General features: G+C 36.6%; 1 protein-coding gene across 1 annotated transcript in view; it reads right to left on the minus strand.

Moving 5' to 3' along the window:
• Positions 1-24,551, minus strand: part of CSMD3 (CUB and Sushi multiple domains 3) — a 779,390-nt gene that overhangs the window by 171,153 nt on the left and 583,686 nt on the right. Inside the window, exon 32 of the mRNA XM_036436812.2 lies at positions 18,509-18,625. Coding sequence (XP_036292705.1) covers positions 18,509-18,625 — 117 coding nt within the window. The remainder of the gene's footprint in view (positions 1-18,508; positions 18,626-24,551) is intronic.

Consider the following 24,551-nt stretch of genomic DNA (forward strand, 5'->3'; position numbering starts at 1 on the left):
TGCAATATGGATCAATAAAAATAAATTATTTTGTGCTTCTTAAGTTTAATTTTCAGTGACTAATATTTGTTTTTATCACTGTAACACGGATTATTAAAAAAAAAATACTTTCTGAAAGCTTTTGCAGAATTCTACTTCTCATCTTCAGAACCAGGTCTAGGAAACATAGTGAATTAAAAAGAAAAATTTAAATCCAGTTAAAATATAATAATGGTCAGAGCGGTGATACTGTAAATAGTTAAAATTAATTGAGCATTTTGTACATGCCATGTAATATGCTAAGCACACTAAATAAATTATTTCTCATCATATTCTTTTTCTAAATTATTTATTTATTTATTTATTTGTTTGTTTGTTTATCTTTGTTTCTTTATTTGTTTATTTATTACAGAGGAAGGGAAAGGGATAGAGAGATAGAAACATGGATGAGAGAGAAACATCATCCATCAGCTTCCTCCTGCACATCCCCTTGATTCCACTGGGGATCAAGGCCAAAACCCAGGCATGTGGCATGACCTGAATCAAAAGGTGACCTCTTGGTTCCTGGGTTGACATCCAACCACTGACTACACTGGCCAGGCCAGATTCTTGATACTCACTAGAAAGTCTTTAGGCTGGAAAAGTTATTACCTCAGATCAAGAAACTTGAGTAGTTAAGTTAATCAAAATAACCAGCAAATAAATGGCAGAAGTGGGATGAAAAATGAGTCTCTACTACCCTCTAGAAAAGTCAGATGAATTGAACATAATAAATAAGCCAAGGCATAATCAAAGTATAAAGAAATTTATAGTGAATATATCTTTAGAAATAGTATTTTCAATGCCCTTATAAATGATGAAACTGAGACAAAGAGATATTAAATAAATTATTCAGTTTCATGTAGCTTATTAACTGACTGAATAAGGGATTGATGCTAGTCTTTTGATCTATCAGAAACTATAACATTTTAAATCTAAGCAGATATAAATTATAAGAGAATGAGTAACTTTATAATAGCACATCGAATGCTGCCTCAGTGGGACAACTATCTCAGGCAATTCCTCAATCAACTACTGGTGATGCAAATTGGAGATTAAAATAATTAAAGTTATATATTTTATATTTATTTTATCCCACTTTCTAAAAGAATGGTGGTGAGAGGTCAATTAATTTTTAAAACATTTTTATGCAGAAAAGTTTAAATGATCAACTCACAAATAGTCTAGATTCATCTATCTAAATCACCCAGCCGAGCCCCAGCCCCTGGGATTATGTGATAGCAAATCTCTTATATCATTTCCTAAGTAAATAGAAAAACACAATTTAAAAGCAGAAAAAAAAATTTTTTGAGGGTGATTCTGTTTTAAATGGTACGAAGAAAAATGAGTGATAGAGAAAATAAAATGACTAATGATATGCTTTATAATTAGACAAGAACTGTAAGTGTAGACTTAATTTTTTAAACAGGATAACCCCAAACAATTATAGCAGAAATCAGTGAAATGAAGGGAAACAACTCGATAATTTTTTTAAAAAAATTAGCAAATTGATGTGGAAGACAAGCACCAGACTGATGAAACTTATCAGCAAAGCAGCTCAAAGAGCTCAGATTTTATTAACAAAGTTTCTTCTCAAGGACAGAAAGCGCTGAGTAGAAATAAATGATTCTCTGAAGAACTGTTAATGAAATATGCATGTACTTCCTGGGGTGGAGGAGAATCTATTATCTGGCGAAAATAAACAGAACCAGGCACTTGTTCAGCACTCAAAATATATTTAAAATATAATTCTAAATATATATTTTTAGAATTATATTTGGCTGTTTCTTAAAATTAACGTTGTTTCTTAAAATTAACAAATGAGAAAAATATTGAAAATGTTATAACCAACCTTTTTCTGGAGCCCTACAATTTATAATATGAACATGCATGTATACAAACATTTATTTTTATTATGCTCACAGAGATCTTATGGATGAGGGTGGGACAGATAAATTATCCCTATTTTATATGGGATCATTTTAAAGAGGATAAATGATTTGCCTGAGGTCAAAAGAGTGGGGAGAAAACAAGACTAGAACCTAACTCATTTTAACTATAATGCATGTCTTCTTACTGAAGGGGCTGTGCTTTAGGTTTAAATGGAAATGGCTAGATACAAACCCTCATTACATAGAAAAGTAAGCTCAAAACATGATGCAAAAAACAAACAAACCAAAAAAGCTATTAAAGCTAAAAAAAAATACAAATAGTAATCTATTAGTCAATTATAAATACAAAGATATGTTACTGAAAATTTATAAACAAAACTAAGCCTCATTCATGAATCTATTATTAAATTGATTTATATTAGTGCAAGAAAATACATTATGATATTTGATATTCATTAATATTTCCTCCCTCCATTTACAGAACCTTGCATACTGCTCCCTTCTTCTTCCTCAATAGGATTCTAATTATACTCCTTCTACCATGCCTTAGGAGATGCTGGACATAACAGAATAAAAATAACAGTCAAATTTGTACTTTTTGAGCTCAACAATAAAGTCCAGGCATCAAAATGAAGAGGGGAAAAAGAGGGGAACATGTGTGGCTAGTCAGATGGAGTTATTTCTCTGCCATATTTCACCACCACCATCATTTATCTAGTGTAGAAATGTATCTACACTAGAAGGGAGAGAGGAGAATCTACAGGCCAGCATGTGACAATGTCTTAGGTGTGTTATTGCAGTTTTCTCCCTGCCCAAACCTGGGAGGCACCTTTGAATAGTATAAGGAGCTACTCGAGCTTCAGTTCTTGGAAGAAATTCAAGTGAGCATCAGTCCTTGGCTTAGTCCTACACACGTGGGCATTCAGCTGTATCAGGGAGAAATTGGGTGAAAGAGGCACCTTCTAGCCACCATAAGGAGGATGAAGCAGCAAATGCTGTGCTGGCACATCCATCAGAAAGAAATAATGCCTCATTGGGGACCACAGGGCTAACTGCGACAACATAACCTCCCAGAATTCCTCCTTACGTCCGCCTTGCTCACAACTCCTCATATTTACTCTGGCTTGGCATTTTCTAAACTTCAAGCATGTAGCTCAAACTGGATAAGATTGGAGCTTACATTTCTTGAACAGCTGAATTTGTGATGTGAGAATTGTATCATTTCATGTATTTTAAGATTGTCACAGAATATTTCTCCACAGAACTAATTAAAATATTTCAGCAGGAAATATGGTTCACAGAACATGCTGCAGGATTCTAATTAACATTGCTTCCTTTTAGAATTTAATTTAGACTAGAAATTCTCAATAAAAATATACAGGGTCACTATGTCCAAACTATCCCAAAACTGATCATGTCAATGCCAATAAGAAACAAGTGTTTTGTCACTTTAAAGATTCATGTTTCCCCTGGCCAGTTTTGCTCAGTGGGTAGAGCATCAGCCTGTGGATTGAAGGGTCCCTGGTTAAATTCTGGTAAAGGGCATATTCTGGATTGCAGGCTTGATCCCCAATACTAGCTGTGTAGGAGGCAGCCAAGCAATGATTCTCTCTCATTGATTTCTGTCTGTCTGTCTGTCTGTCTGTCTGTCTGTCTCTCTCTCTCTTTCCCCTCTTTCCTTTCTGAAATAAACAAAAATATATTTAAAAGATTCATCTTCAACTTTGCAAATGTTATTCCTATAATTTTTAAAAATAGAAATTTTGTGTGCCAGGCTTATTATAACACTTGTTTTAAATGTTTAATTGGTAGCCAAGGCAGATCAATAAAATAATTTAGAACCACTCACAACATGGTTGGAGCTGTGTGCTAAAATAATCAATTATAAAAATTTCCTTAAGAAATTAAGTATAGCCTAATTTTATAAGGAATATAAAAGAATTACCAACGAAGCAAGCATCTGGTTGATGGAAAACATGGGTCCACTGATCTTTTTGCTACTAACTATGATACATAAGATCTAGGAAAAAAATGAAGGATGCGCCATTCCCATCCACAAGAAAAGGTTACTTGATTCATTTATTACTTCAACCAGTCATATACTTAAAAAAACACACACACATAAATTGGGTCTTTATAAACTGTGAAGGATTAAGTTCTTGGAATTAAATAATAAAATAAAATGTCTGGTCACAAAAACCTTATACATTAATGTGATAGTGCTATTGGGCCGCAACTTACAGAAAAGAGCCCCAGCCAAATATATGAAATGTATGTATGCACACACTCACAAATACACACAGATAAGTTATGTATATTGTCATAGTAAATGTTTTGAGAAGGCTAAGAGAAATGAACCAAAAAGACTTTCAAACATTTAAAACCCAGTATTTACAAACTTTTTTTCAGGTTTTTCTGCCCCTGGCCCTCTTGCCCATGTGTAACAGTTCCCTCCTGATACTTGGGGAAAGGTTGGTGCAGGGAATTCCAACGAAAGAAATTTCTTTCCCTAGTTCCCTAGTGTAGACAGCAATACTTCTTACAGATGTAGTAGTTTGAGATACATGTCCCATAAGTATATCAATTTTCCTTTCTGATGCCCTTAACACTCAATAAAACTCTTATCTATAATTTGATAAATAATTATATTCATTTTGTCCAAGAAGTAGATTTACTCACCTATATGGAGGGTTTTAGGCAAATAGCAAGGACAAATAAGCTTGCTGGATATTCTCTCACAATAAATGAGGTAATTGATAGTGTGATTTAACCAAGGCATGTACCTTGGTTGCGGGCACATCTCCAGTGGGGGTTTGCAGGAGGCAGCTGATCGATGTTTCTAACTATCTATCCCTCTTTCTTCCTCTCTGTAAAAGCTCAATAAAATATATTTAAAAAATAAAATAAAATACCCAACAGGCTGTGTTATTTTCATAAATAGTTTCATTAGTTTCTATAGCATACATAATCCATTTCAACCTCCTCTTATACTTTGGTTTATAGAATATTGCAATCTCCATGAATTTCCCTAATCTAATTTTGATCGTTTTGTAATTTTTTTCTTATAGCATCCTTTCTTTTTTTTCTCACTCTTCATTCCCATGAGCAGATTTGCAGTCATAATTGTGTGTGTGTGTGTGTGTGTGTGTGTGTGTGTGTGTGTGCGTTCATTTAAAGTGAGCATATTTAATTATATTTAACAGGGCGACTCTCAAAATACATAATCAATATGACATGGGCCCAGACCAGTCAGAATTAATGCTAGGCTAGGTATTTATGTATCATTCTTTTAGTTGCTGAGAGGTAGGGTTAGATAGCCAGAAAAATGAGGAATCATTCAGGACTACCAACAGCATTGAAATAGTTCAAAATTCTAACAAATAAAATGTCTGTGCCAGTAAGAACCAGGTGAATATTATTTCTAGATTGCCAGACGACTTACATAGAGTGTATGCTACTGATACCAATTAAAGATTTCTGTTTCATTGGGCATCAAATATCCTCAGCCTAAAAAATGTCTCTGTGAAACGGAGTGGGAACTAAATAAGCATTTTTTAATTGGTCTAAATGTGGCATAGAAAGCCTTCCATAATCTGCTCTTCCACTTTCAAGTATATTTGTCTCTGAATAGTGCTTTTCTCTTCAACCAGAGGGGAAAATATGCACTATAGTTTCTTTCAGACACCATTTACCATATGCCTATGCCATTTCCTGTGTTGTTCTCTCTGGCTACAATATTGTTCAAGTGGCTCTAAGTCTCAGGTCACACACAATCCCTTTAGGTAAATATTTCTGACACCAATGCCGCCAATCTCTCAAGCCTGCTGTTTTTCCTCAGCGGCTCACAAACATCTATTATAGCATTTTCCACATCCTTTTAAAATAAACTCTTCAATTATCTAATTCCTTTTCTATGATCTCTCGAAGAGGAGGAACCATTGTTTATATAACCTTTGTACTCAGCTTCTAGCTCCAGGCTGAGTATACATGCTGTCTGAATAAATAATTGATCCAATTAGTGAAAAAGTGCGACTTACGGGCTATATAATATAGATTTCTACCCACCATGAGGTTAGAATGAATAGAATTATATGCCTATAAATTTAGAGATGGTAGAAAAGAACACAAAGATAAGGAAAAGGAAGTCACTGAGTTTCCAAATCTCTCAGCTAAACACTAAAACATACCATTAGATTGATGTCAGATTTATTCCACAGATGAGTTTTGTTTGGATCATACTGTGTTTTAAACACTTTGAAATTTAACTATAATAAAGAGGGCATGAAATCTTTAGTTCCCCATGGTACCACCATGTCTTACTACTAGGCCCACATTCTACTCTCATTTATTTCATTTGCCATTAAGTCAAAGCTTTAAATTTGAATTTGAATTGGCAGCCCCTGTACCAATAAAATAAATGTTGTATCATATTAAAAAAAATCTCTCTATATAAAAGCCTAAGCAGCCATCTGACCATTTGACCATTTTCCCTGCAGCTATGATGCGCAAAGACCACTAGAAGACAGCAGCTCCAACCAGTAGAGGAGGGAACCCGATTCCTCACAGAATCAGCCATGGGTTAGGTTGCTGCTGGGGCATTGTTAGCCCTGAATCAGCTTTACCTGCTCTCTGGACCCAGAGATAATTTCGGCCCAATCCCCACAGGCCAGGCCGAGAGACCCCAGTGCACACGTGTCCTCTAGTATTATATAAAATGTTGCTAACAGAAGCAATAAAACTAGAGAAACTATGGCATTTAGTTTGATATTTTAATGGAAAACATAGCCTTAGTGAATTTGGAAAATATTCTAGTTACCTATCTGCTTTAGAGGTTCCCATCCTCAGCAAAAGCAGTTAGGTTAAAATGTTAAGAGTCCGTATAAAATGTAAGAGAACGTAGTTAAAACCTTCTGAATTCAGGAACTAAAACAACACTTCTATAGTGTGTGACATGTACCATGAGTTTGTATACCAACTAGGTAATTAACGCTTCATTTCTTTAACTTATTTGAAATATAATTCATTGAGTTTTCCTACAAATGAATTATTTCAAAATTATTTTTTGTTAGGCCCAAAGCAGACAGATTCTATCATATGAGTCACCCAAACAGAAAAATAAAAACATCTGCATTTTAATTGTAGTCAGCACTGGACTGCAGTATTGAACAATCAGAGATCATTATGCTATCCTGAAATATCAGTGGGAGAGCATCAAAAATGATGAGTATTCCATGTTTACAGAAGACTATGCCTGTGGCATGCTGTGTTCTTTTGTGAATTATTTATCATTTACCATTAATCTGTCATACTATGAAATATTACAAATGTGATTCTGCATGACAGAATAATGAAACACTAAAACAGGCTATATTTAATAATTTCTCCATAAAATCTTTTCCAGAAAATGTTATGCATACATATGCATTTTTTTCCCTTTCGTGATTTCAAATGCTCTCCCATATCATATTCTGAAAGGAAGACCACCCATTTTATAGTAAAATTGTAGGTAATATTTTCTCTTGGATATGAATATTTGAGCTAATCTAAGGAATTATTTGGTACCCAATGACAGGGGAATAGAGTTAAGAGTAATCTTCTAACTTTTGTAGTGAGTAAAAGATTTTTAAAAAAATGCCTTTAAAAGTGTTTATGGAACATTGATGAGAAGTAGAGTAAAAAAAGGTAAAGATAACCACTGAGGATATTCTAATGCAATGAAAACAAACAAAACAGAAAAGAAATAAAAGAGAAAGAAAATAAAAATAATGTGGCATATCACTGTTATACTGCTTATCTTACTTTTGAAGGAACATAAAAAATTCAGAACTTATGGTAAATTTATAGTCACCTTTATAATTAACTGAAATTATATAAATCCATGTAATTCTATAAGCAGACTCTTGAATTTCAGAAAAAGTTGTTAGTACTTTCCTATAATTTACTTCTCTAGGTGCAAGTAAGAATAGTTTTTAAATTTAAAATTAGATTTCACTTTTTTTTGAAATGGGAAGATCCTTAGAGACCACTGAATCAAACATTTATTCTTATAAATCAAGAAAATGAGACTCAGAAAACTTAAATATCTTGCTGAAGGCCATACTATCAGTTAGAGGAAGATAAAGAACTATAATTCAGACCTTTGGATCCTAATTCAACTTATTTTTCACTATTCCACAATAACTACCCAATCTTCTCTTTATTCAGTTTATTAATGTTACCATCATTGTCTTTATTACTTTGACCTTATTTCAAAACAATCTTCAGCACTCTGATGCCAGTAAATTGGCAATAAATAGTCTAATGAGGCAACCACTAAACTTGTCATCTTGTAAAAGAAAACAAAAAGTAAAAGCTATCATGAATTGGAAAAACACTGATATAATGAAATATAATCACTATTTAAACAAATTGTAAGATGTCTAGCCTAATATTCTTGCACTATGTTTCCAATAATCTTCTTAGAATTTTAAGAGCCAATAATGAATTCTTTTTTTTTATAAATATATTTTATTGACTTTTTACAGAGAGGAAGAGAAAGGGATAGAGAGTTAGAAACATCGATGAGAGAGAATCATCGATCAGCTGCCTTTTGCACATCCCGCAACCAAGGTACATGCCCTTGACCGGAACCTTTCAGTCTGCAAGCTGACGCTCTATCCACTGAGCTAAACCAGTTTTGGCACAAGGCAGATTTTAAATTAATTTTAATAACAACTGAGCTGCAAACCTTCATGGTCTTAATACAGAGGATGAAATTAGAGTTATTTCTGGGGATCCCACAAAATTTAAACAATTTCATATCCTGTAGTCTAAAGGGATTGATAAATATAAACAGTAAACAAGGAAGTATGCTTCATTTTAATCATCAGAATTATTGCCCTAACTAAATATCCCATAGTGGCCATGAAAACATTGACCAAAAAAAAAGTGTAATAAATTAAATCATGTCTTTGGCACTTATAATAAATGGGCTTGACAAACTGAGATCCCATGGGTCTTTTCCCACAACTAAAATAGTTAATGTGTTTCAATATATATTAAAAGAGAGGCTTACAAGTTTAAATAAAAGAATTATTTAGAAAAGTGGTATTTATTCCACCATTTCTCCATTTAACGGCCCAATTTGCCTGTTCTGAAACCTGGAAAGAATCAATGGTATCTCCTAGTAAATTACTGCAACCTTAATCTTTGGTTTCAACATTAAAGGCCCCATAATCACTATTATTGAATGTACTGACTCCATCCAATCATCAGCTGGTAAACATTTCACTATTGTTGATTTGACTCATATGTTCTGTTGTATGCCTATTTTCAAAGCCTCTCAGCCATAGTTGGCCTTCACCTTTGATGGAATACAACACTTTTTGCTTTAAACTTCATGGTCCTGGCTACCAAGGAAGTTTTCAACAGCCCGGCTATCACACTCTGTCTCTGTAGGTGAGATCATGGATTGCATCCAACTATCTCAAGCAGTATGGGTAATGATATCACGCCGATAGCATCTTCTTTCAAGGAGATTCACTTGCCATGATCATTCAAGGCAGCAAATGCAGAGGAGCTCTCAAAGAGGGGCAGGTTCTATTTCCTCATCCATAATAGAAGGCCCTCGTTAAATCTCTCGTAATTATTTGGTCAGTCAAAAACAACTCCATCTATGACCCCGTTAAGAAAGTACTATTGACCCTCCTGGTACCACAATGTTAAACCCAGATCAAAACCTTTCAGGAATTCTTAGATTTTGAGGGCAACATATTCCTCATTTACACTTTTACTTAAGCCCATTCCTGCTGTTTCTATTAAACTGATCACCTTGAATGGAGCCTCCTACAAAAAGTCTTTAGAATCTTTCCTAATATAATAATACAATAGGCACTACCCTCTACAGAATCCGTATGTTGTCCATGGACTGCTGATGTAAAAAGCTCCTTCCTAAACCCCTATTATAAGCCATGGCAGCAGCAATTCTGCATACTGACTCTCCTGGAAACTCATAGGTGCTCAGTGGCCCTGAGTCCAGCTGTCCATTATGCCTTGAGTCATGGAAGTAGTACCCTGCAAGTCGGGTACGGCCACAAAGGCTTCCTTGCTAAAATACAAATAATACTAACATATTAGAGCCAAACCTGGGTCCTCTGGGATATCCCACTTGGATAAGGATACGGCCTTCCTTGTCCTCAATTCCTTGGTAGATGTTATGATTTTACAGACCCTCGTTCCTCTTCTGGACCTGTTAGCTATTTGAGGATTTCCTTGGGATCAACTGAGTGAACAGCAAAGGAAGTCTATATACCTTAGAGACAATATGGCCACCATTATCACACATAAATTAACTCCCTGGTAAGCTGCATTTAAAAAAAAAATGTAAATCCTCACCTGAGGATACTTTTCTCATTAATTTTCTTAAAAAGTGGAAAGGAGGGGGAGAGAAAGAAACATCGAAATGAGAGAGACATATGGATTGGTTGCCTCCCATATCGGCTCTGAGGGGGGCCGTGAATTGAGATACTTGCCCTTGACCAGGAATTGAACCTGAGACCTTCCAATACACACAGTATGATGCTCTAACTACTTAACCATGCTGGCCAGGGAGCTGCTGCTTTTAATACCTTAATCAAGCTGTTCCTGATAAAACACTCAATGATAAATACAATTACCTAAACTCTGAGAATTCATCTTTGTCCTGGATGCACGGTCAGTAATGAGGTCAGCAAGTAGCTCCAGCTAAATATACACCCTTGGGCAACTGTCAGTTGTTTGGCTATGTGATCCAGCAATGAAAGCAACAACAATTCCTAATCCAAGGTTGCCCTTTTGGGGTAAAATTTTCTGGGAATATTGCCTCAGAGATACCTAAAATATAAATCAGTGCCACATATATGGCCTATGCATACTAAAGCCACAGTACAAGGCCTCACCAAGCTACTGGTACTCCATCTCCTCTTCAGCATTCTAGTTGTTAAGTGACAGTGATCCAGGCACCCACAATACAAAATGCTGAGCTCTTGTACTAGATATTCAATAGGATTTTTACCTCTTTAACCAATCTCTGGAGACAGGCCTGATACAATACCATCATGGCTTAATTAAACAAGCTCAAATTCTATTATAAATTAAGCATGGCACATTTCACTCATCGGTCAAACACCAAAAATGAATTGTGATAAAGTCTAACCTATTTTTGATGTTTGATTGCTGACAGCTTTCCAGGCTTACCCCTCTTATTCCTCCCTGCTTCCCTCTCCCCCTCTTCTTTTTGCTCCACATCTGGGCAAGCAGCTGTCAAGTGTCTGAGTATAAGCTCCTTTAGATCCTGTAGAAAGTTCAAACCACATGAAGCCCTGACCTGTGTTAGGAAACTTCCACTCCAAAACCATTCCCTGAGCACAATAAAACCACTTAGCTTTCCTTGCTCCCTTAAGCCATTTTGGATCATCTTGAGATCCTGCCTTGTTCTGCTCAGAAAGCCTCATTACATGTCATGTGTAAGAAAGCCTTCCACACTCTCTTAGTGCACATGTGGTGTCATGAGTCTTGACATTCAAATCAAATTGCAAATGGGGAGTAGTTCTGGCTCTACCTGGTGACCAAACACACCTACTGATCAAATTATATACTAGTCCGCAAAGAATTAGATAATCTTACCAAATAAAAGAGAAACATGCAAATTAACCATCACTCTGCTACACTCACAGCCAATCAGAGTGAGGTTAATTTGCATATGCAGGTACAGAGCTAAGTGAAGCCTGCTATGAGGGGAAGGGGGGCAGTGGAGGAAGCTACTAGAGTGGTGCTCCAGACAGAAGCGAGGACTTGCTGGCTGGGTGGCCTGGGAGCGGGGAGGTGCCGGATCCCAGTCAGAGCGGGGACGCAGCTGGGGAGTAGAGACTTGCTGACTCCTTGGTGGCCTGGGAGTGAAGCCAGGGGAAGGAAGGCCTATTCTTGCACGAATATCATGCAACAGGCCTCTAGTATAATTATAAACAGACAGATGTGTTCACCATATTTTCCTTACTCTAAAATGTTAGGGCCAAAAAAAGTAAGAGTTTTCTTTCTTATAGGCACAAAATTAGCATATAGTAGTCCTCCCTTATCCATGGAGGATACATGCCAAGACCTGCAGTGGATGCCTAACATCATAAATAGTACCAAACACTACGTATACTAAGTTTTATCCTATACACACATATCCTTGATAAAGTTTAACTTATAAGTTAGGGTCAGTAAGAGATTAACATTAGCAATAAAATAGAATAATTAGAATAATGTATATAATAAAAATTGTTTGAATATGCTATCTCTTTTTCAAAATATCTTATCCATCTTGCTGTGATGATGGGGGATGCTAAAATGCAAAACATATCCCTGACTCTCTGTAACCGTTCTTTACTTGCAGTAAGTAGCTTGGTATCCCTCCCTCATTTCTGGGGATCCCTTGTTGAACTCTTTGTATAGACTCCATTCTTTCTGGAGCAACAAGTGGCCATCAATTAGAACATGTTTTTTTGTTCCTATCTTCCACCTCAAATCCAATGCATTTTCCATGATGACTAAGCCTTAACAGCCAGTGTGGCCATAACTTTTGCAGTGTGAAGTATGGCAGCAAAACTAATGCAAATTTTTCCCCTTCAAAATTTTACAAATGAAAGATTCATTCTTATTGAAATAGTTATCTAGTTATTACCTATGTTTTAATATAATATTATGGTAATGTTTGAAATAAAAAACAAAACCAAAAACAAACTATAATTCTATGTTATAGTCAATGGCATAGAGAAAGATGTTCTGAAAGGAAAAAATATACTGTAATGGGAAGTAAGAAAGATAATGGCTGCAACTAACAAACACATAAAATATGTGGAAGTAGGAGAGAAGTTCAAGATATGATAGTTATTAAAAATTAAGAAAAAGCCTCTCACACAACAATACACAGAAGGTTTTCGTAACTCTATGTGTCCACTGTATAGAGTAATTCATTGTACAGAGCAGACTAGACCCATGGTCGGCAAACTGTGGCTTGCAAGCCACATGCGGCTCTTTTGCCCCTTGAGTGTGGCTCTTCCACAAAATACTATGGCCTGGGCGAGTCTATTTTGAAGAAGTGGTGTTAGTAGAAGTTTGTTTAAAAAATTTGGCTCTCAAAAAAATTTCAGTTGTTGTACTGTTGATATTTAGCTCTGTTGACTAATGAGTTTGCCGACAACTGGACTAGACTGACAATAACTTTGTATTATTGGGGTATTCATACATTTGAAACCTATGCAATGAAGATCCCACACTAATAACAAAAGATATGAAAAAGAGCATATTGACTTGGGGTGGTAAACACACAGTACAGTGCACAGATGATGTATTACAGAATTGTTTTGCCTGAAACCCATATAATTTTGTTAATCAACTTCTCCCCAATAAATACAATTTCAAAAAAAAGAAGAAAAACTCAAAAAGTTTTTATACACACTTCCAAGATTCTTGAGAAAGAGTAAGCTTTGTAGTTTAACAAACATGCATTCCTGTGAGTCTGTTAGGAGGTAAAATCATCTGGGACAGTGGTTGCCAACTGGTGGCCCGTGGACCACTGGTGGTCCATGAGGTCTGAATGGTTGGCATGGAGACCACTGATCTGGGAGGTTAAACACAAAATTAAGTCACCACAGATTGTCCTAAATCTCTTCAAGGTGATTCATATGTTGGATTCTCTAAGAAATCTGAATGTCAGTTTGCACTCTAAACAGCTGATATTTGATACCATTATAGTACATACTTTCCATAGAGTCATCTATGTTAAGATTTTCTATATAAAACTGCAGCAATGCAGTTTATTCTATGTTGTGGGTTGAATAGTGTCCCCTCACTCCAATTATCTTCTACTCAAAACCTCAAAATTTTTATTGTATTTGGAAGCAGGGTCTTTGGAGATGGAATTAAACATTAAAATGAGATGATACTGGGTATAGGTGGGCCCTAAATTCAGAAACTGGTATTACTGGAAGAGAGGGTCAGAGACACAGACAGAAACAGAGGAGACACACAGGGAGAAAGGTCTTGCAAAGACAAAGGCGGGTATTAGAGTAATGCATCTGTAAACTAGCCAATAGCACAGATTCCTGGGAGTCACTAGAAGCTGGGAAAAGACCGGGAAAGTTCTTCCCTAAGGCCTGCAGAGGGCACGTGGACATAATGATGCCTTGGTTCAGAGGTCCAGTGCTGTGAGATAGTACATTTCTGTTATGTGAAGCTACCAACTCTATGGAATTCTGTTATGACTGTCCCAGAACACAAATGCACATGCTTTTACAGATAATCCCTAGAATGTAGGAGAGGGTGATTAAGGGGAGACAGGGATGAGCGAATGGGAAGAGATGATAATTTCAAAAGGTAACAGACCATGTGAAACTAATTCAGGTATTATGTTACTAAATACAAATAATTTCTTCTGAAATTATTACAGTTTTAAAGAGCTTTCTATTTGTTAAATCCTTCATCCTTCAATTGCTCATGCATCTTGCTTTGCCAATTAGTCCATTCAATGTTGACCTCTGCACTGAGTCTTTACCTAAAACAAAAGCTCCATTATCTCCTATTGCAGAAGAAAACAGACAAAAACAAACACTAGCCTTGGATTTATATCCCACTCTGGCTGCCATCCTAGCCTTTTTTTTTTCACCAGCCAAGTTTGTTAAAATAAATATTCACAATGTTTATTCACTGATTTTACTAATTTCCCCCTCCCTGCAATTTGATGTTGGCTGTTACACTCTAAGTGTGAGTGCATATTAATAAAACTATTTCAACTCTAAAAATATCAACAACTCTCTTACATTCGAAAGCACTTTATGTAAACCAAACTTAAAATAAAATAAAATCTGTCCTCAATGTGTTTGCCACTTAAAATAATGCACAAAACTTAAGCAACCAAACCAAAAGGGAAAGCAACTGTTATTGAAATTTGAAAGATGAAGAAACATTAAAACATGTTTTATTTATAAAGTAGGGTATTTTTAATCTACAAATCCAATTAAAATAGTTTAATTGTATAGAATAAAGTGAAATTCTAATAAATGCTATTCAACTGACCTAGAATAATTATTTTTCCTAAGTATATAACACCACTGGAATCCAGCAGAATAAATATTCCCCAAGTGAACCTAATATCTGAAATTCAAATGCAATCCAATGATGCTTATGAAGGTATTAAAATTGACAAATCATTTATCGAGATAACCTGAAAGATAGGAATGGACTAGTAGATCAAATAGTACTCACTTAATCAACCAGTAGAGTCACTTATATGCACATTTAACTTATATGAATTCATTTCTATACCAGGCAAAAATAATGGAAATAATTTGGTGCCACATGACCTGTGTAAGAAACCAAAATAGCTCATCTGGTTTTATCTGAAGAAACTGTTACCTGTCCTGACACTGGAGTGAAAATGTCCTGTTAAAATTACTCAGAAGACAATATGGCTTGTGCGATGTCATGTAGATGATCCTAATGGGATATTTAAGGTATTTCAAGGGTAATGACTATATGTGATTTTCTTCTTATAGAAAACTTTGAACCTTAATCCATATAAAAAAGGTAATCCCAATGAATAAACTGATGTATTTGACAGATATTATGCTAAATAAATTTACAGAGTAAAATTCTAAGAGCATATATATATTCAACATATAAAAGCCATAAAAGAAGACATGGTTATAATTTGGGATAAATGACAAGAAAAGAGAAAATAGTAAGAAGTGATATATTATCAAATTATATTTTAAAAATCATAAAATAAAGCCTAATGTGGCAACAGAATGAAATTATGGCAGAGTGAGGCTGAGAGGAAGTAGGAGCAAACAGGAATTTTATTTGTTCAGACCTAGTGACTATTGCTTGATCATCTCACAGTAAGTAGGCAGAGGTAAAGCTAGGAAGAGGTCAATGATCAGTACTTATTTAATTCTGCTGGTCTGTTCCCAAATGTTAGGAAATCATTAGGTAACTGGTGATCTATTAGAGATGTGAAACACAAGATATTTGTTTTTGTGCTTTCATTACACAATATAAATGTTTTATTTTTAGCCATGCTATTCTTAAGACCCTAGTCTGGCAATCCATTTTATTTCATCTTTTTTTGGAGAAGGAGTCTATTAATGTGAACATAAAGAAAAGTGTGTGTGTAGGTGCACACATGTGTATATGACTTGCTATGTGTTATTATGCCAGTCATGTATATAAATTACTTAATTATAAGAGTATGAGGTAGACATTTACCATCTCTCACTTGTAGATTTAAAAAGCAAGGCTCAGGCTGATGATTGACTTGTCCGATGAAAAAAGCTAATTGGGATGGGCTCTGAACACAGAAATCTTACTCTAAAACTGGCATTCTGAAACCTAAAGATATTGAGCATGAACTATGTGAAACACACTCTGTATATACAACCTCATTTATTCCTCACAACAACTCTGCTCTGCAGGCGTAATGATCCTCATTTTGCAAATAAAGAAACTGGGTCTCAAAGAGATTATATGATTTTCCAAATACAGAAAGCTAAAATGTGATAGCTTAAATTAGAATCCTAGTCTCTTTAACTTTATACGTACTTTGAAATGAAAAAAAAAAAAAAATGATGACACATTTATAAAAATAAAATCAGTTCCCTTACTGATAAGTCAAAGTATATTTGATTTTATCCACAAATAATCCAAATTTTGTTTTAAAAAAAAGTTTTAAAAAACACTGATTGGTTGCACAATTTTTAAAATCTGTTAATATTCTTTTACTAGAAGCCCTGTGCACAGGATTAATGCACTGGGGGGGAGAGGGGGGGAGAGGGGTGTGGCTTGCAGGGATCAACCCACTGTGGGAGTGCCACTCATCTCAGTCAACTGAGTGGCTGTGGACCCACCTTTTGAGTAGTTGTTCCCATTGTGGGAGCGCACTGACCACCAGGGGGCAGCTCCTGTGTTGAGTGTCTGCCCCGTGATGGTCAGTGCACATCATAGTGACTGGTAGACCAGTCATTCTGGTCATTCCTCTGTTTGATCATTGGGCTTTTATTACATATGATTTTAATCACTATTTTGTCTCTTTTTGAACATACTTAGGCTACTATAAAACATCACTAGGTGATCAGCATATCTACCTGACAGGGAAGAAAATAACTGTTTATTCTCTTTCTCATTCTTGTGACCACATGGCATCCTAAGAACAGAATATAATAAAACAAAAAGATGGTTTTTCAAGAGGACTCAGATAACCATGAAGTCTCTGGGACCACCATTGCCAAGATCATGTCAACAACCATGTAACAATTTTGGCAGCTGGAAACTATAACCCTTCTAGCAAAGAGAGGACTGTCTTAGGCTCAAAAGGCAAAAAATAAACACAATTAAGTAGATGATGTATTTCTTTCTAAACTATTGTTCTCTTCACAAAGGGGTCAACTCTGACTCAAATGGTCAAAATCCTAGGAAGAAGAAATGTTTTGTAGAGTACAGAAATAGACACCTTGCTAAGGCTGGCATCATCATTCTAGTTCAAGGTTGAAATAAAAGGGTTAGTACTTCATTTCTGATGACAATGTTCTCTTGTGTAAGTTAAAAACCTTGGACTTGTTTCAGAAGAGAGAAAAGGAGGATATATAGGTCTTATCTGGTCATAAGAAATTGGATTGGAAGCATCAGCTTATTTTATATATTCACAGAAACATTAAGATATGATCCAAAAACCTTGATACGACAACATCCATGTCCTTCTGCTAAAATAGTCACCCAGGCCCCACACATCCATGACAGCTATAGCAAATCCTTTTACCATATAACACGATGCTGTAAATCTAAATTCTAGAAGTCTGAACTTTCAGTCTCTCTCCCACATTGTACTACTGCTCACTAAATTTCCTTTGCCCATCCATCCATAAACGGAGCTGAACCTGGGTTAGATCCAGGTGGGTCTCAGATCCAAACCCTTTAGAAACCAGGTAAGTGACTCTAAGGCTTGTGATCAGGGAGACATAAAGGCAGCAAAGGACACGCTGTCTCCTCAGTGCCAATGCAGAACAGATTGTCAGGTTGACAAGATGAGCTGAAATGTCCTTTGCTGTCTTTCTTTATTCGTTGCTGCCCCAGGAACGAAGTCCTCAAAAAAAAAAAAAAATTATTTCTTTCTGGAAATGTGTCAATATAGCATAAAACTTATTTGACTATTTATATACTTTTGTCTTTATTATAATACTTCTATATTTGACTGCATATTTTACAGAGCAGGCTGCTTTATGCTCTGGTAATTTCCCATTTTATGTCATTCAAATATGAAGGCACTTGCAAAGTTACTGGATGTACTTATTTTTAAAAATTAAAAACAATCCTGTTTTCATTTTTATATTGTTGTTCACCTGTGTATTTGACTGTAAATTCAAATGGAATAAAATGACCTCAAATTTTATTATTATAAAGCTTTCTAGAAGGATTGCAAAATAAAGTACTTTATGAATAGTACCTATTTTCATTAAAAAAAAAACACTAACATTTTTGAATAACATGTAGTGAAAAATAAAGATGTCTGTAATGAAATGCTACACGATGAGATGAATCTGACTTACCAAATTCCTTGGGAACTGCTATAGAATAAACACAATTATGTCCCACACTGTAATTTTTTGGGTAGTTTGGCGATAGGACAGTGCCTTCTGAACCTGTTGAACGACTTCCACATGGTGCTAGAAAATAAAAATGATAGCACATTATTTTTGGAAAAATCAATTAAAAACCATATTGAGACAGGCCAATAAGCCAACACAAGTAAAACAGGGAAACAGAGAGATAACTGAAAAACTGGCTGAGCAATGTACAGCCAGATACAGAACATCACCTCCCTAGAGATAACATCTAGGCCTCAGTTGTATTTCTTCACTAGCCCAGCAAAGTAGAATAACCAGGTGGGCAGTGCCAGGACCAGCTGTGATGACTAATGACCCCCTGCCCTGGCACTGATCCATCAGTAGAGACCAGAACTCTGAAAGAGCACACCTGGAAAACTGATGGCGATTCTGCTGAAACTCTCCCCTGAGACCTCTCTTAAGATTCCCGCCTGCAAGAGAGAGAGAAAACCCAAAAGACAAAGGACCCAGAGTGAGATGTCCCTCTGTGGAGCAGCCCACGCCATTCCCTTCCCCCCCTTTCTTCCCCAACTTCTTTCCTCACAGGCATGCATCTCTTCAACTCTAAGGGACCCCATGAGTCTGGCAACCAGGGGAGCAATGGGCAATGGCAGCATGTCCTTCCTGGGCTAACCTCCCAAACCTGTCTCCAAGGCCCCCTTTTCTCTGACTTCCCAGTGAGCCAAAACAGCCCATCCCAGGTCACTCCTGTTGCATCTTCTATGCTGAGCCCCTCTTTGTTTCACTGTCCCCAGCTTTAATAAATGTACCCGCACAGTCACCTGGACTCCTGTTGCAAAATCCTTTCTACAGAAAGTCAAGAACCCACACCCTACTGCTTAGGGCCAGGTCCCCTGTTTGGTACCAATATTATGAGCATTTTCTTAATATAAAAATGTGGCTTCTAGATTTAAGGCATATCATGTTTCTCCATATATTAATAAGATCTCCTATTGTCAAGTATTTAAAAAAAATTGTGCACAAAAGATTTTAAACAGATTTTATTCTTCTCAGAAATAAAGTAATATAATAATACTAGAGGCCAGGTGCACAGATTTGTAAATGGATGGGTTTTGGCCAGCCCTCCCCAAAAAGGGCCAATAGACCTGGACTGGCAGGAAGGTCGGGAGCCGATCAGGGGTGGGGCTGGCCAGGGGGAGGGGCCATGGGAGGCTGGGGCGGGGGGATGATGGGGGACCCAATCAGGCCAGTTGGCCTGAGCAGTGCATGTCATAGCGATGGGTTGTTCTGGTTGTTTCGTTGTTCTGATCACTTGGCGTATATATATATACACATATATCATATATATATGTATATGTACACACACACACACACACACACACACACACACACACACATATATATATATATATATATATATATATATATATATATATATAGTAATGATGCTATCTCTAGAGGTAATGGTGGGCCTACTTTCCTTTATGATAAAAGTGTAACGATAATCATCTCCTTTATAATGATAAGAAATTACATATGCAAGGGAGAAACTCTTTCACTTTGAAAATCTACTGAAAAAAATCAACCCTGATTATGCTGTCACCAAATTACTTCTATACATGGTACCAGGATGATTGTGCATTTACTCACTCATCTGGAGAAAATTCTCTCGCCAACCTTTACCTGTTTATAGGATTTACATTTAAATCTGAGGAGACGCTGATGGTGTCAGAGCCAGACTTTTTGCTACCGCAGCCCTCAGTGAGCTATGTTCCTAAAAAGCTGAGGGTGAAATCACTGTGTCTGGGAAATTTGTAGGTGATTGTTTTGTTGTTCGTAAGAAATGTGAATGCATCAAGGAGAGACTGAGCTACTAATAGAGATTTAGGAATAAAAGGCACAAAGAAGATAAGCTGGTACTCTTTAAGCTTGGCTCCCAAGAAACTCTTTTGGTTTCTTGGGAGCCAAGAGAGAAGAGAGTTTCTATTAAAAAAAAAAAGAAGTGTTACAAAAAGTTAATATTTCAAAGTGGTAATAAATGAAAAAGGAGTCTAAGTAGAAAGTCCATCTGGAATATCAGGGGACAGAGAGCTTCTATAGGCCCATGGTTTCCTTGAGGAGGGATTTTGCCTAGAGCTGCCTGCCGGCTGGCCCCACGGCTCCCCCTGGGGAGGTGGAATGAGCCTCCTGATTGGTGAGCTTAGGACAGGAACTTACTGCCAGAGGGAGTTATCTGCCTGCAGAGCATAGGTTTCCTCCTCTACAGTCTAAGCGAGGGAGTGGCCTTTCTTACTGCACCTGTAAGTGCATACAAAGCTCCATGTTACTGCCCCTCAACTTTACAATATTAAAACTGACGGCTGATTTCTTTCAGCCTACCTCTTAGTCGGCTTTGAACTTGTGCAGGATTCCTCTCAAACACCATCTATGGAGTTTCTGGCATTATTCATACAGTAGTTTCAACCAGGGCAGCTTTCTATCCGTTATAGCCGGCAAAACCAAACCCAGCCCAAGCCAAGAGAGGCTTGAACACTTTTAAAGAGTTATAAACAAAACAGAAACTAAGAACATGCAACAGACATGTGGCCAGCAAAGCCCCAAATGCCAATTGGCCTTTTAACAGAAAAAGTTTGCCAACCCTTAAAATAGAGTCGAGAGGAGGGAGCTAGGCTGTAGTTGCATGAAGAACAAGTGGTGTATAAAGAAATGCAAAAGTAATCAGAATCCTAGCCATAAAGGGGAGGAGAATGTTGGGAGTAGCGGGGGCAGATGCAGAGCTCAATGAGTTTCTGTGATGTGGTTTTGTTTAATAGTGAAGGGGTTTTTACAGCAGGAAGGTAAGGGGCGCTGACCTGGAGGCTTGGAAAAGATGAGATCAGCAACAAAAGGGGAGTGATTGGTTATGAGTCATCAGTGACATGCCTCTGTACCTGAGAAAGGGCTGGAAGAGATGAGGGTTTGGGTTTATGCTGGTAATTTATCAGAGGTAATACCGGACTTTCCTACTCACAAGAACTGGAAGGGGTGTGTCATGTGGCTTGAAAAGAGTCATGAATGTTTGAAAAAGTGAAACATTTTTGTTGATTCCTGACCAAAGTTTAAAATATAACAACATATTTAAACACCACACACACACACACACACACACACACACACACATACCCCAGTATGGTGTACTGAGATGGTGGCTAATGAATTCAGCCTGTTTTTCTTTTCATTTTCCATAAAATGGTAATAGCTAGTTAGACTTAAAGATACTAAAATTAGAACTCCCCAGAATAACAACAAATTGACAGTGATGATAATAAGCAAAGGTGCATCACTCTCATCACTCATTATTGTTTGAAATTAGTCAGGTGTGTTCTTATTTCAGCACTGATAACTTTATTCAATACTACTCTCAGATAATCATTCAAGGATAAGTAAGCATGTTTTATGTTAAACTTTCTTTTTGAGTTAAGGTGCTCCAAAATTACAATACTTAGCATGTATGTGACAAAACTCTTATTTTTAAATTATTTGGAAAGTATGAATGACTAGCAATGAGAGCTTCTAACTGAAGTTTAGCTTTGTGCCTTAGTCATGAATATTCTGTCATTCCACATTAATGTGCATCTGACAGCTCAATTTGTTCTGTATCTTTTATTTTGCATGATTAGGGTATTTAGCTTAAGTTGACAATAGAATTTATAAATATAAAAAATAAAGGTTTTTATTTTAAACCACTGATGAATATATATGAGGTTGCATATAGCCACATCCTTATGGTGACTATTATTATGTTAGATTCTGTTATTTGTACTGGTAGCAATATTTTCTGTTTCATCTGAGCAATGATTACAGCATGTCCTAATTCATACTGAATTGTGCTGAATACTGTAATGACTGAAAATATTTTTTGCATCTTATCAATATCATAATAAGGGGAAAATAAACTATGGATTTCGATAGTTTTATTGTAATCTGTTTTATATTTATTAAAATCTAAATGGAATAATAACTAAGCCAAGCTAACTTTACTAATTCTTCTAATATTGGTTCCTAAATGCTTTTCACATTCTCTCTTCCTGTTTTAATTTAATCTTGTTGGCAAGTAGAGAAAAGAACAGCCTTTATCTTTCTGGCTCTGTTTAACAATCAGTAGAAGATAAAAGGAAGCCAGGGCTTTTAATTCTACCCTTATTTTTGCTATCTGATTTACACATGTGGGCCTATTGTTTCTCCAGACAGCCTTTATTTTTAGAATGCATTAACTGTAAGGATTTGCCTGTTCCTGATGTACACATATAAAACCAAAGTGTTTATTTTTAGAGTCAAAGTATTTTAAAGATTTAAAATGCAAAAACTAGCCTATTATAAAGTGCCATTGTTCTTGATATGCTCTCCCTGACTTTTGGGGTCCAATACATTATTGATCTGTAGCTTGCACCCTATGTAGCTTATCAGCCTGTCTGATAAGGTAGCTGCCACTATCCAGACTTCCAATTCCCACAAGAACTCTTCCAATGAATAACCAGCTCACCTCACTTCCACAAGTTCTTACCACTGCTAGTTAGTTTTCTAACACACAAGTCTTAGCAACTCTTCTCTTCCTAGAACAGTTTTGATGAATAGTAGGTCCTCATAAATGTCAGTTGGATGATTAAATGAAATATGTTCGCAAGACCAGGCTCCTATAAAATGGTGTTCATAGTCAGTACATAAAACAAACATTTCATTTGGTTGAAATGACCCCAGAAACTCACTTACATCCAAGGCAGAATTGAGACAAATCCTCTCTTGGTAAGTCCATATACTGATAAACCTATTTTTTTTTTCTTTATGTGATTAAAATCACTACTATTATGTGAAAGATTGTGTATCTTTATGAGGAAACTGGTCTTGCAGAATTTGTTATCTAAATGGAGAAACCAGGAACTGTGAACAATGCACTGCCCTGGGGGGAGGGTTGTTATGCTGGTGCCAGGGCAGATTATGGGATATGGCCTGGGGGCCTTCCTATAAACCCAAGAAAGGGGGCGGAACCATATCTGCAAGACAAAGACCCCAGAAGGTTATAAAAAGTGAAGCCCCCTGCCTGTTTCTTCACTCTGATTTGGAAATTATTCCCAGAATCCACTAGTGTTAATAAACAGGGTCCCTCCCTTTCTCTAGGAAGCAATCTTGGTATTTCTTTGGTCTTCTGTAACATTTAAACATTAGAAATGTATCCAAAGATAAGACTTTTACAGTAGGAGAGCCACATGGACACTGAGTTCCACTGAGGAAACAACAACCAGCGAACTCATGTCTATCACTTCACAGTAGCAAATCCATGCTAACATTTCTTTTCTTTTTTTAAATATATATTTTATTGATTTTGTACAGAGAGGAAGGGAGAGAGATAGAGAGTTAGAAACATCGATGAGAGAGAACCATTGATCAGCTGCCTTTTGCACATCCCCTACTGGGGATGTGCCCGCAACCAAGGTACATGCCCTTGACCAGAATCGAACCCGGGACCCTTCAGTCCCCAAGCCAACGCTCTATCTATCCATTGAGCCAAACCGGTTTTGGCCATGCTAACATTTCTTCACACTGGAGTATTCCCTCATTGAGCAAGCGAAGCCAGCCACACAGTCTAGATATGTGTTATTCTTTCCCTTTTCTCTTTCCCTGTCCACTTTTTAAAAATGTTTGGCTGAAATTCATTGTTTGATGTGTAATAAGTAAAATGTGCCCATGCTGTAATTATACGGTGCATGCTTCCTTGTCTCCTGAACTATGAGCTGTGGTGGAATAGACAGATGTGGTGTTTCCAGGGAAATCAGATGAGACTGCAACTGAGTTTTAAGGCTTCTAATCAGCCAATGAAAATACTTCCCACTATGGCTTGGTCAAGTGTGCAGGGTGAAGGAGGAAGATGAGGATGAGGATGGTGAAAAGCAGAAGGAAAAGCAGAAGCTGGAGGTGAAGGAGGAGTCTTCCCACTGAGTGACTTAGAAGAGTCCCAGACCATTTATAGGGAAGAGGTACTACTTGAATC

The sequence above is a fragment of the Pipistrellus kuhlii genome, unplaced genomic scaffold (assembly GCF_014108245.1).
Source record: "Pipistrellus kuhlii isolate mPipKuh1 unplaced genomic scaffold, mPipKuh1.p scaffold_m20_p_14, whole genome shotgun sequence".
In the NCBI taxonomy this organism is placed as follows: Eukaryota; Metazoa; Chordata; class Mammalia; order Chiroptera; family Vespertilionidae; genus Pipistrellus; species Pipistrellus kuhlii.